Below are 13,319 nucleotides of genomic sequence, written 5' to 3' on the forward strand. Positions count from 1 at the left end.
ATATATTCCACAATATGGATACCACACAAATGGTTTACCCAAATAGATGCCCAGTTCAGAGATTTCATATGGGGTAACAAGTCAGCATGATTTGTTTACATACTCTACAGCTAACTAAATATCAAGGGGGTCTAGCTGTGCCGCATGCCAGATTTTACTTTGTGACATCGCAGCTCCAACACCTGGGTAACTGGGGGGTTTCGATGTCAATGATCCCATCAGGCCCCTATTGCTTCCTGAGGGCTCACTGTTCTCGGCTCTATCTCACCTAGAAGCAGGTCTCGCAAATGTAACACAAAAAAAGGTTATGATAGGGCAGCGCTGATAGGTCATAATGACACACAGCTCATTGGTTGACAGAGCGGTCACTCATAGCATAACATTGAAAATAAAAAAATTGACTGATTGACATACAATAAGTACTGAATTGTAAAATGAATTAAAAACAAATTAAAAAGCTTTCAACATCTGAAAAGAAAGAGAGGGAAAAAAGATGCGTGTTGTACTGGTAATATTAAAATATAGATCGCTTCGCCGCCATGAATGACAAATGGATGGGGTAACAGAAATTAATTAAAAGAGGGACAGGATGAAATAAATGTGCTGGTGTTAATAGTGAAGAGAAAACAAAACCTGAAAACAGAGTGTAATTAAGGATGATATATATACTGTGTATATTGTATGTGTGTATGTCTTTATGTATGTATTATTTACTACACAATTAACTGAAAACTCGTGGCCATGTGATTAAGCATTATATCGGTGAGAACCTGATTAAAAGGGGGGGAGGGAAAAGGGACAAAAAGTAGAAAAATACTAAAGCTAATAAAAGAGGAACTGTACTGCACAAATGCTATCTACAGACAACGTTCCTTTCTTGTGGGAAAAAGAAAACCATAGGGGTCTTGTCAGAAATAGATAGATATAAACTAGAGGAGACAACTTGGATAAAGAAAATTTGTTTAGAATATAACCTTAACCACTTGCCGCCCGCCATATAGCAGAATGACAGCGGCAAAGTGGTTTCAATATCCTGACCGGACGTCATATGATGCGATCAGGATATTTAGCCGATGCGCGCCTCGCGGCGATCGTTGTTACAATCTCGGTAAAGAGTCTCTGGCCGAGACTCCTTACCAAGTGATCAGCCGTGTCCAATCACGGCTGATGACAGTGTAAATAGGAAGAGCTGTTGATGGGCTTTTCCTCACTCACGTCTGTCAGACGCGAGTAGAGGAGAGCCGATCAGCTGCTCCTCTGACAGGGGGGTCTGTGCTGATCGATTATCAGCACAGCTCCTCAAGGATGCCCACACTGGACCACCAGGGATGCCCAGCACCAGGTATGCCACCCTAGACCACCAGGGATGCCAGTCAGTGCCCACAATGTATGCCAATCAGTGCCCACAATGTGCATCACTGATTGGCATGCATTATTTGGCACTCATTGGCATCCATCCGTACAATACTGTATATTACAATGCCACTTATCAGTGCCCATCCGTGCCTCCTATCAGTGCCCATCCGTGCCTCCTATCAGTGCCCATCCGTGCCGCCTATCAGTGCCCATTCATGCCTCCTATCCATGCCCATCCATGTCACCTATCCATGCCCGTCCGTGCCACCTATCAGTGCCTATTTGTGCCACCTATCAATGCCTATCTGTGTCACATATCAGTGCCGCCTATCAGTGCCACATCATTGATGCCCATCAGTACCACCTTATTGGTGCCCATCACTGCAGCCCCTTCAGTGCCCATCAGTGAAGGAGAAAACTTACTTATTTACAAGGTTTTGTAACTGAAACAAAAAAACATTTTTTTTTTCAACATGTTCGTTGTTTAGCACAAAATAAAAATTCTAGAGGCGATCAAATACCACCAAAAGAAAGCTCTATTTTTGGGAACAAAATGATAACAATTTTAGTTTGGGTACAGTGTAGCATGACCGCGCAATTGTCATTCAAAGTGCGACAGCACTGAAAGCTGGAAATTGTTCTGGGCAGGAAGGTCTATAAGTGCCTGTTATTGAAGTGGTTAAATAGCTATGATATATAAATATCTGGCTGATAAAATATGCTCATGTGCAGATGTGCACAAGACAAAAATGAATAGTAATGATAAGAATATTGTGAAAATGGTGGATGAAGGAAGGAATATACAGAAAAGCACTCAGATTAGACTACTCACCTCAATTTCCTCATTCAGGCCTCCAGGGGCAAGGGAGTCCAATATATCAATCCAATATGTCTCCCTCTGACAGACCCTGAGGCCCGACGAGGAATGGTCACGTTTTTTGAGGAAGTGTAGGAGAACACTGTGCGTGTCGTCTCCTGCCTCTACGAGACGGAGGTGCTCCCCAAACCTCTTCCTCAAAGTGCGTATGGTTCTGCCCACGTAGTACAAACCGCACAGGCAGATCAAACAATAGACTACAAACTCTGTAGAACAGATAAAAAAGCTACAGATCTGGTAGATTTTGCCTTTATTTGTAAACTCTTTTTGACCATGATTGACAGTGTGCCTGTCCACTGACTTGGTTGATCTTCATAAAATTAATCAGTTTTGGATCACCAGCTACCAAGCACCTGATGCTGATGTAACCGAATATTTTTTTCATGAATGCGAGATCCCTTCAAGACTGCCTATGCTGATGCTGAGTGACTATACAGTTATGCTAAGTGACTATCCTGTTATGCTGAGTGACTATCCTCTTATGCTGAGTGACTATCCTATTCCTCCTCAGTGTTCATGTTGATAGCTTGTAAGAACATTTTCAGTTCTGGGCACCACCCCGGGGGCTAAGGCCCAATTTTTCTGCTCCTGTTTAACAGGGGCATATAATTACAATTTCTGCTGTAATATTTTGCACCAGGGCTTGTTCCTGCACTCAACTAGAGTGTCTGTGAGGGGTTGCAGTGTTGTGGCACCAGCACCAGTGCCTAAAGCCCAATTTTTCTGCCCTTGTTCAACAGGGGTATGTAATTACAATGTTTAATATTTTGCAGCAAGGCTCATTCCTGTGCCCACCAAGAGTAACTGTGAGGGCTTATAGTGTTGTGGCAACACCACCACATCACCACCAAAGGCCCAATTTTTCAGACCATGTTCAACAGGGGCATGTAATTACAATTCTTGATATAATATTTCATAGCAAGGCCCTTTCCAGCGCCCACCAAGTGTACCTTTGAGGGCTTACAGTGTTCTGGTACCACCAACTAGGAATGGGCTTTATGTTCGACTTGAACATTGTCTGTTCACCAGTTCGCCGAACAGGGAACAATTTTGAGTGTTCGCGGCAAATTCGAAAGCCACGGAACACCCTTTAAAAGTCGATGGTAGAAATCAAAAGTGCTAATTTTAAAGACTTATATGCATGCTATTGTCATAAAAAGTGTTTTGGGGACCTAGCCCAGGGGACATAGATCAATGCAAAAAAAGTTTTTAAAACGGACGTTATTTCAGGAGCAGTGATTTTAATAATGCTTAAACTGAAACAATAAAAGTGAAATATTCCTTTAAATTTCGTACATGGGGGTGTCTATACTATGCCTGGAAAAGGTGCATGTTTCCCGTATTTAGAACAGCCTGGCAGCAAAATGAAATTTCTAAAGGAAAAAAGTCATTTAAAAGTACTCATGGCTATAATGAATTGTCGGTCTGACAATACGCATAAAAGTTCATTGATAAAAACGGCATGGAATTTCCCCACAGGGGAACCCCAAACAAAATTAAAAAAAGGGGAACCCGGCGTCAAAATGAAAAAAAAAAATTGTGGGGTCCCCCCAAAAATCAATACCAGATCCTTATCCGAGCACGCAAACTGGCAGGAAAAGAGGGGGGACGAGAGAATGACCCCCTCCTGAACCGTAACAGGCCACTTGCCCTCAACATTGGGAGGGTGCTTTGGGGTAGCCTCACAGCACCGTTTCCCCATGTTGATGGGGAGAAGAGCCTCATCCCCAATACCCTTGCCCAGTGGTTGTGGGGGTCTGCAGGCGGGGGGCTTATCAGAATCTTAACAAGGGGACCCCCAGATCCAGCCCCCCGTGTTCGAGAGTTTGCACAAACTTTTGGTCTGTTCACATTTTCTGGATACGAACCGAACCGGGGAGTGTTTTGGCTCATCCCTAACCAGGACTAGGTCCAACCCAGTTGGTCAAAGATTGACTGGACTGCCGGTAATAATGTCTAACTTTTATATCAATTACTCTTGATGGAACCATGGTGAATCCCCATATAAATAACAACATGTATTGAGGGTAATGTTCGATTCTCGCCCTATGTGCCTTGAAACGGATGATATATTTGTTCTCCCTCTTACCTATCTACCGTTACAGGTTCAATGCTTTACAATAGTTCCCATAATACAAGTTCAATGGTAAATGTTGTTGTCAATTTATGCAGCACCACCAAAATCAATAATAATATATTTGTACAGTTAGTTGATTTTATACAAATGTTTATACCTAGAAGCTGTATTATAGTGATAATACTAATTATGATTACACCTGATTATATTGCTGCAATAGTTATGCACCTGATTGTTTTTGTGCAATAAACCTTTTCTTGGTTTTAAAAAAAATCCCACCTTGGTGGATTTTAGTGAAAAAGTTTTCGCTTACAAAGCAAAATAAAGCTGACATGCGTTGCGGAAGGCCTAGAATTTAGTTTGTTCCTCTGCAAATCTCTCTGGAGTGGGGACTCTGGGTTGAGGTTGTGGCATCACCACTGAGGGAGTGGAGACAGTCTGTGTAGGGGCAGCAGAGGATGCAGAAGCTGCATTAGTAGGAACTGTTAAATTCTGTGCCTGTTCTTTCAGTTTAATGTAACCCTCCTGTAAGGATTTCATGGCCTGTGTGAGAGCTGTGAGGTACTGACAAATCTCCATCACCGGTGAGGTTCTTCCTGCAGGCTCAGACATGGCTGTTTGATACTGTTACATACCTTATCATACAGCCTGACTTGTAGGAAGAGACCTCTCTTACGGCCCTGGCTCAGGAGCCACTGGAGTTGGGACAGTGGCCTTGAGAGCACAGCGAGGTAAGAGTGCCTATGAGATCTGTGGTAGCTGGCACAGATGAGTGGATGATGGATCACCAGGGAAGACCGGAATGCGGTTGGCAGATGCAGGTCAGTGATCCGGTGAGCTGGGTGATGCAGCATCAGCAGCAGGCTGGAGCAGAGTGAGACAAGCCAGGCCCCATTTTGGAAAGTAGACACCCCAAGATATTTGCTGATAGGCATGGTGAGTATTTTGCAGATCTCATTTGTTTGGGAAAATTAAAGTGGAGGGCCACCCTGAAAACAAAAAAAATATAAAAAATTACAAAAAAATATAAAAAAAAAATGAAATTTTTTTTTTTTTTTTACTTACCAGAAATGCCTGTTGCTAGGCACTTTCTCCTAATCTTCCTCTTCCTCCTCCGCGGAGATCTTCTGTCTTCTCTCTTCGTCGCGGCGTCTTCTGGGTAATGGGTCGCGCTGTGTTCTGGGAACTGTGTGTTCCAGAACACAGCGCGTCCCATTCAGAAAGTGCTGCGGGACTCGCACATGCGCAGTAGCTGCGGGACTCGCGCATGCGCAGTAGGAAACGGGCAGTGAAGCCATAAAGCTCCACTGCCTGTTTCCCTTAGAGGGAATGGCGGCGCCGGGACCCGAGAGCCGAGGGACGGGTCGGCCTCGGGCGGCCGACATCACGGGCGCCCTGGACAGGTGAGTGTGTTTATTAAGTCAGCAGCTGCAGTGTTTGCAGCTGCTGACTTTTTTTTTTTTTTTTTGAACGGACCTCCTCTTTAAGAAAGAAAAGGAAATTAAAAAAAAATTAAGTAATATCTCTAAATAAAGGGATAACAGTACCCCAGGTACAGTGGGACTTTTAATGCAAACAAATTTTTATTTTTATCATAAAAAAATGTATTCAAAAGATTTGTAAAAATAACATATAAACAGACATGAGTCCATACAGAATCTCAATGTATGGATACATAAATGTACAGTCTTTAACAGAATAGATTTTCTATTTTTTTTACATTTTCAAAACTTTGTGACAAAAAGTGAGATCTGCAAAATACTCCCCATGCCTCTCAGCAGATAGCTTGGGGTGTCTACTTTCCACAATGGGGTAATTTGGGAGGTTTGTACTGTCCTGTCATTTTAGCACCTCAAGAAATGAGATAGTCAGTCATAAACTAAAAGCTGTGTAAATTCCAGTAAATGTACCCTAGTTTGTAGACACTATAACTTTTGTGCAAACCAACAAATATATACGCTTATTGGGATTTATTTAGCTGAGACATGTGGCTGAACACATTTTGGCCTAAATGTATGACTAAAATTATGTTTATTGGATTTTTTTTTTTTATAACAAAACATAGAAATATATTTTTTTCAACATTTTCAATCTTTTTTTCATTTATATTGCAAAAAAATAAAAATCCCAGAGGTGATAAAATACCACCAAAATAAAGCTCTATTTGTAGGAAAAAAGGATGCACATTTGCTTTGTGTACAGCGTTACATGACCAGATAAAGCAGTGCAATGCCAAATTGTAAAAAGTGCTCTGGTCATTAAGGGGGTAAATCCTTCCGGGGCTGAAGTAGTTAAGGTAAAAAACCTTCATCCTTTACATCCTCTGTAATAATTCCTGTAACATCCTAGTATATGATCTATATCTATGGAGATGATATCTGATTGCTGGAGATACTAAAGAATGGGGGATGGAAGAATAAAGTGCTTTAATGTGAAGTGTCCCCCATGTGAATGTAGAATCCCATTGTAAATGTGGAATATCCACCAATATAGTACTTGTATCTCTAATATATCCCAGAAGTCTCAGCACTAAAGGCTGGAAATGTATATCCACCCCTCCCCCCTACATTCTCTATAAGGGATCCTATTCCTGCCATAATCTAGTGATCTTCAATGGGAACTCCTGATTGGTGGACTTTAGGAAGGTGATGGAATATTACAACAAGGGGAAGACACATACCAGTACAGGTTAGAGAGTGCTGCTCACCCGAAAATATGGAAAATTTATTTTTAGGCAGCAGAGTTAGTGGATTAAATCAACAATGTATAAGTAATTCAAAAATAATTTTATTCTTAAGCCCCATACACACTATCAGATTGTCTGCTGATTTTTTCCTTCAGGTTTACCAAAACCATGTAGTACAAGGGCCTGCCCGATTGCATACACATTGAAACCCCTAAGGTTTGACCTCATATTATATGGTTTTGGTAAATCTGATGGAAAAAATCAGCAGACAATCTGATAGTGTGTATGGGGCTTTAAAAAGATTTAACAAGGTAGTTAAAAAATGAGCTCCAACAGGACAACAATGTAAATAATGTAAATGATGATGGTGATGGAATATTGGGGTCACTGGGGTATCCACCATCAGACATTCTGCTGTTTTATTTCATAAACCCCCCAGATTCTTTCCTTTATCTATCAATTTCAGAAGTCTCTGTATGAGACACTGTGAGAGTTTCTGCTTAATAACCGAGTACATAAGGGGGTGACTAAGCGGTCACAGGGCCTCCTCTTTATACTGTGTAGACATAAGTACTACAACACCTTCACCTTTATCAGCTTCCCTAATAACAAGATCTTTCCTCTGTATAACATTCTGTATATCCTGATATTCTGCTCTAATGATGTTATGTTACTTTTCACTAAATGGGAATAATTCCTCATATTCATCTTATAATATAATATCATGTGTCTGGATTTGTCTCTGCAGGTTGGAGAGATGTGATGTGACTTCCTCTGGCTGTGATGATCTCCGATCCATTCTTATCAATAATCGATCCCTTACCACACTGGAATTATCAGAGAATAATCTGGAAGACTCTGGAATAAAACTTCTATGTGAGGGGCTCAGAGATCCTGGCTGTACTCTGCAGAGTCTGGAGTGAGAATTATCCTATAAATGATATAATATTCTGCAGGATTCTGGTATAAATTTTCTATGTGAGGGATCCAGACATGTCACCTAGATGAAAGTTATACAAAAACAGACTTCTGATTGGCCGGTTACACAGGGAGTTTCCATCATAGTCCTTCAGGTCACTCGCTGTTATTGGCTTTCATCCCCTCCCCCTCCGCTGACTATCAGAGATCAGACTTTGACTGGGGTCACACTAGAGGTCACAGCAGCTCACAGCAGGGGGTCCGGTGTGTCTCCATTCACTGTTTCAAGTCTGATTTCAGCCTGTGTGTTGGGTTGAATTTGGACCTAAAACAGACCAGAAGACACACAGGACTCTGTATTCTCTTCATTCAGTGACCAATCATAGACAGATGGTCCTCAATTAGAATCTGGAAGGACAGAGCGAGTCTCTAGACCAGAAGTGACCCCTAGATGCTAATAAATCCCCCCATCCTTGTAGATATAAAATTGTCACCTCACTGAGCCTCAAAGAGAAGTCCTATGCCGCGTACACACGAGCGGACTGTATGGCATACTTAGTCCGTTGAAACACATTTCAGCGGACAATCCGCTCGTGTGTGGGCTTCAGCTGACTTTTTCAGCGTGCAGTCCGGCGTACTAAGAATTTCGTTTTTTTCTAAATTCTGTCCTTCGTACTCGCATTTCGGCGGACAATCCAGCCGTGTGTATGCCAGTCCACCGTACTTTTGAAATGAGCGGACTTTTCCCGCCCGGGGAAAAGTCCGCTCATTTCGAGCGCGTCTCCAGGTAGGCGAGGCCCGCGAAGGAGACGTCGCTGGCCCCGTCGCCTGGTATGGACTTAAAGGGGAACCCCAACGCCGAAAAAAATCAGCGTGGGGGTCCCCCCCAAGTCCACAGCAGACCCTTGTCCGAGCACGCTACCCGGCCGGCCAGGAAAGGGGGGCGAGCGAGCGCCTCCCCCTCCTGAGCCGTACCAGGCCGCGTGCCCTCAACATGGGGGGTGCCTTGGGGAAGAGGGGGGGCCGCGTGGCCCCCCCACCCCAAAGCACCTTGTCCCCATGTTGATGAGGACAAGGGCCTCTTCCCGACAACCCTGGCCGTTGGTTGTCGGGGTCTGCGGGCGGGGGGCTTATCGGAAACCGGGAGGCCCCTTTAATAAGGGGGCCCCCGGATACCGGCCCCCCACCCTATGTGAATGAGTATGTGGTACAATGTACCCCTACCCATTCACCTGTAAAAAAAAAGAAAAAAAAAACACAACACACGAGATAAAATACTTTATTGCACAGCTCCGGGGGGCTTCCGTCTTCGGGGGTCTTCTCCCTGGACTCCTCCGCTATCTTCTTGTAGCTCTTTTGCTAGCGGAGGAGTCCAGCTTTCTTCCTCGCCGCCGGCCTCTTCTCCCGACTTCGGGGGTCTTGTCCCCCTCTTCGGTTCTTCTGCCGGGCCACCGCCTGTAAAAGAGCTATAAGAAGGCGCGGTGGTCCGGCAGAAGAACCGAAGAGGGGGACAAGACCTCCGAAGTCGGGAGAAGAGGCCGGCTTCTGTCGCCGCCACCTTCCATTCTTCTTCTTCTCCAGGAGATGTTGACTCGACGCTCTCTCCGGCCACAATGCCAGGGACGTGCTGCGCGGCCACTTATATAGGGACAAGGGGCGGTGTCACATGGGTTGATGTCACATGGGTTGGTCACATGGGTTGATGTCACATGGTGACCCCGCCCCCCTACGATGTCACAGTCCCCATGTGACATCAACCCATGTGACCAACCCATGTGACATAGAGCGTCGAGTCAACATCTCCTGGAGAAGGAGGAGAAGAAGAAGAAGAAGAACGGAAGGCGGCGGCGGCGACAGAAGACCGGGCCACAGCCTGTAAAAGAGCTATAAGAAGGCGCGGTGGCCCGGCAGAAGAACCGAAGAGGGGGACAAGACCCCCGAAGTCGGGAGAAGAGGCCGGCGGCGAGGAAGAAAGCCGGACTCCTCCGCTAGCAAAAGAGCTACAAGAAGATAGCGGAGGAGTCCGGCGAGACTTTCCTGGCCGTCCGGGCAGCGTGCTCGTACAAGAGTCTGCTGTGGACTTGGGGGGGACCCCCACGCCGATTTTTTTCGGTGTTGGGGTTCCCCTTTAAGTCCATACCAGGTGGCGGGGCCAGCAACGTCTCCTTCGCGGGCCCCGCCTACGTGGAGACGCGCTCGAAATGAGCAGACTTTCCTCCGCGTGTGTGGGCGAGTCCGTTCATTTCAAAAGTAGGGCGGATAGTACGGCGGACTTAGTACGCCGTATTAGTCTGCTGAAAAAGTGCCGTGTGTGGGCAAGTAGCCCGTTCGGAAAGTCCGAAGGACAGTCTGGCGGAAAGCCAGACTAAGTACGTCATACAGTTTGACCGTGTGTACCCGGCACTAGTCATTTCATCTACAAGCCCAGCAGGGGACGAGGCCAATACAGTGAGAAGACCCCGAACTGTCTGCCAGACATTGATTTATATTAGAGGAATCTATTTTATCTCTCTTACAAAATAAAATATTAGTTGCAGAGAGGTGGAAATAATTGCCTCTGATTGTAGACATGTTGGGGTACATGTACATATAACATTGTATGTGTAGTGAGGATAGAATCCAGGAGAAACCCCCAGAATGGTTCTATGGGGTCTGATCACACCAGACAAGCACTGATTGGTCTTGTTGGGATCAGACTGACATGCCGGTGTTGCCCATCCTCATCCATCAGAACCATTCATGGTCCATTTAGCTCTGGTTCCTTCAGAACACGGGACCGGCTTGTGGGCTGGGCAGGGAACACCCCCCGGGGTTGATTGGCTGATGGCTAAACTCCACCCACATCCATAAATTGAGGATCCTGAGATATGGACTGGGTGATTCCCATGGTGCCGGTCTAACCGGTGAATAGCGGATGTTCCTGACATGTTCCTGTCACAGGATAATCCTCAGAAAAAGTTTATTTCTGTTTTATTCTCACAGCCAGACTGTGTCTGTCCTTTTGTCTTTGTTGTATTTTCTGTCATTCTTTATCTTTCTACATATTTTATACACTAAATAACAAACTAGAGGTAAGTGTTACCACAACCCCAGTGTTACTATACGGCTGTGTAACTATGTAACAAACCACCTAACCACCTGATCCTGATACTTCCAAATAATAATTACACAGCAAAAATGATAATACAAAGCAAATACTACATAGAATATATGTCTGCTACTACCACAACCTCAGTGCTGGAACAATGTGCTGCAGAATAATGAATTGGTATTAATACACTTTATACAGAAAACTAACAACTTTATCCTGGTAATTGTAGAAATGGAGTCGGTGAGGATTTCCTCTCAGTAGTGCCACATCCAAAAAACTTGTTAGAAACAAATAAATACCACTAAGGGGGGCTTTTAAGGCACTTGTGTATATATAAAGCCGTGCTGCGGGAGAAATGTTACTTTGTAGATAAATCTCCCCTATAATCCTCATGATTCATGTATTCTAGTAAAGGTACGCTGTAATCCAAGGGCCACTTTGTGTTTTTGCAGCATTTTTTTTACTTCTGTAAGTCCCAGCAGGCCGCTGCCATCTTATGTGTGGGCATCTGAAGCCAGACTGTATCTCTTCCTGTATTCCATGGTTACCCAGCATGCTCCTTCAGATCTCGCACATGCTCAGAGCAGCACGAGCTGTGTGATAGGTTGTAGGACGGGTTTCCATAGCAACAGCAATGTCAGAGGAAGGTCCCGCCCCTTAGCTATGGAAACCTCCACTTCCCTTTATATATATATATATATATATATATATATATATATATATATATATATATATATATATATATATATATATATATATATATATATATATAAAACATCTGCACAGAAAGAGGGATATAATATACAATTAGCATTGTTTAAAAAGCAATTACCTTTTGCAGAAGCTGCCCCATCAAGTTATACCCATTATTCTGCCACCGCCAAAATTGCCCCATCCTATTGCCTCATAAAAACTGCCCAATCATATTGCCCCATCAAAAATGCCCCATCCTACTGCCACCATTAAAATTACCCCATCCTACTGCCCCCATCAAAAATGCCCCATCCTACGGCAACCATCAAAATTTCCCCATCATATTGTCCCATCAAATTTGCCCCATCATATTACCCCCATCAAAATTGCCCCATTATACTTCCACCACCAAAATTGCCCCATGATATTGCCCCATCAAAACTGCCCCATCCTATTGCCTCATCAAAATTACCCCATCCTATTTCACCCACCAAAATTTCCCCATCCTATTGCCCCATCAAAATTGCCCCATCAAAACTGCCCCATCAACTTGCCCAATCAAAATTGCCCAATCAAAATTGCCCTATTTTTCCCCATTCATATTGTCCCATTATACTGCCACCACCAAAATTGCCCCAACCTATTGCCCACATCAAAATTGCACCTTCAAAACTGTCCCATCATATTGCCCCATAAAACTGTCCCCATCAAAATTGCCCCATCATACTGCCCCCATCAAAAGTGCCCCATTAAAATTGCCCCATTATACCGCCCCCCATCAAAACTGCCCCATCAAAATTGCCCCATTATACCGCCCCATCAAAACTGCCCCATAATATTGCCCCATTATACTGTAACCAACAAAACGGACCCATCCTATTGCCCCAAAATACTGCCCCATCAAAATTGCCCCATCAAAACTGCCCAATCAAATTTCCCCCATTATACTGCCCCCATAAAATTGCCCCCTTCAAATTACCCCATCCTATTGCCTCCATAAAAAAATGCCCCATTATACTGCCACCACCAAAATTGCCCCTATTGAAATTTCTCCATTTCTCCATTCTATTTCCCCATGAAAATTGCCCCATCATACTGCCACCATCAAAATTGCCCCATCATATTACCCCCATCAAAATTGCCTCATTATACTGCCACCACCAAAATTGCCCCATCAAAACTGCTCCATCCTATTGCCCCATCAAAATTACCCCATCATATTGCCCCCATCATATTACCCCACCAAAATTGCCCCATTATACTGCCACCACCAAAATTGCCCCATCAAAACTGCCACATTCTTTTGCCCCATCAAAATTAACCCATTCTATTTCACCCATCAAAATTGCCCCATCATACTGCCACCATCAAAATTGCCACAATTAAAACTGCCCCATCAAATTGCCCCCTTAAATGGCCTCCATAGAATTGCCCCATCATACTGCCACCATCAAAATTCCCCCATCATACTGCCATAATCAAAATGTCCCCATGAAATTGCCCCATAAAATGTCCCCATGAAATTGCCCCATTATACTGTCCCCATCAAAATTACCCCATCCTATTTCACCCATCAAAATTGCCCCATCATACTGCCACCATCAAAATTGCCACAATCAAA

At 44.1% G+C, this 13,319-nt stretch overlaps 1 protein-coding gene across 1 annotated transcript in view; it reads left to right on the top strand.

Annotated features, from left to right (window-relative positions):
- Window positions 1-13,319, top strand: part of LOC143962464 (NACHT, LRR and PYD domains-containing protein 3-like) — a 306,737-nt gene that overhangs the window by 125,744 nt on the left and 167,674 nt on the right. The window contains exon 7 of the mRNA XM_077471734.1: window positions 7,745-7,915. Within this exon, the coding sequence (XP_077327860.1) occupies window positions 7,745-7,915 (171 nt within the window). The remainder of the gene's footprint in view (window positions 1-7,744; window positions 7,916-13,319) is intronic.

The sequence above is a fragment of the Lithobates pipiens genome, unplaced genomic scaffold, assembly GCF_037356315.1.
Source record: "Lithobates pipiens isolate NorthernLeopardFrog02 unplaced genomic scaffold, aLitPip1_a1.2 Scaffold_8, whole genome shotgun sequence".
Lineage (NCBI taxonomy): Eukaryota > Metazoa > Chordata > Amphibia > Anura > Ranidae > Lithobates > Lithobates pipiens.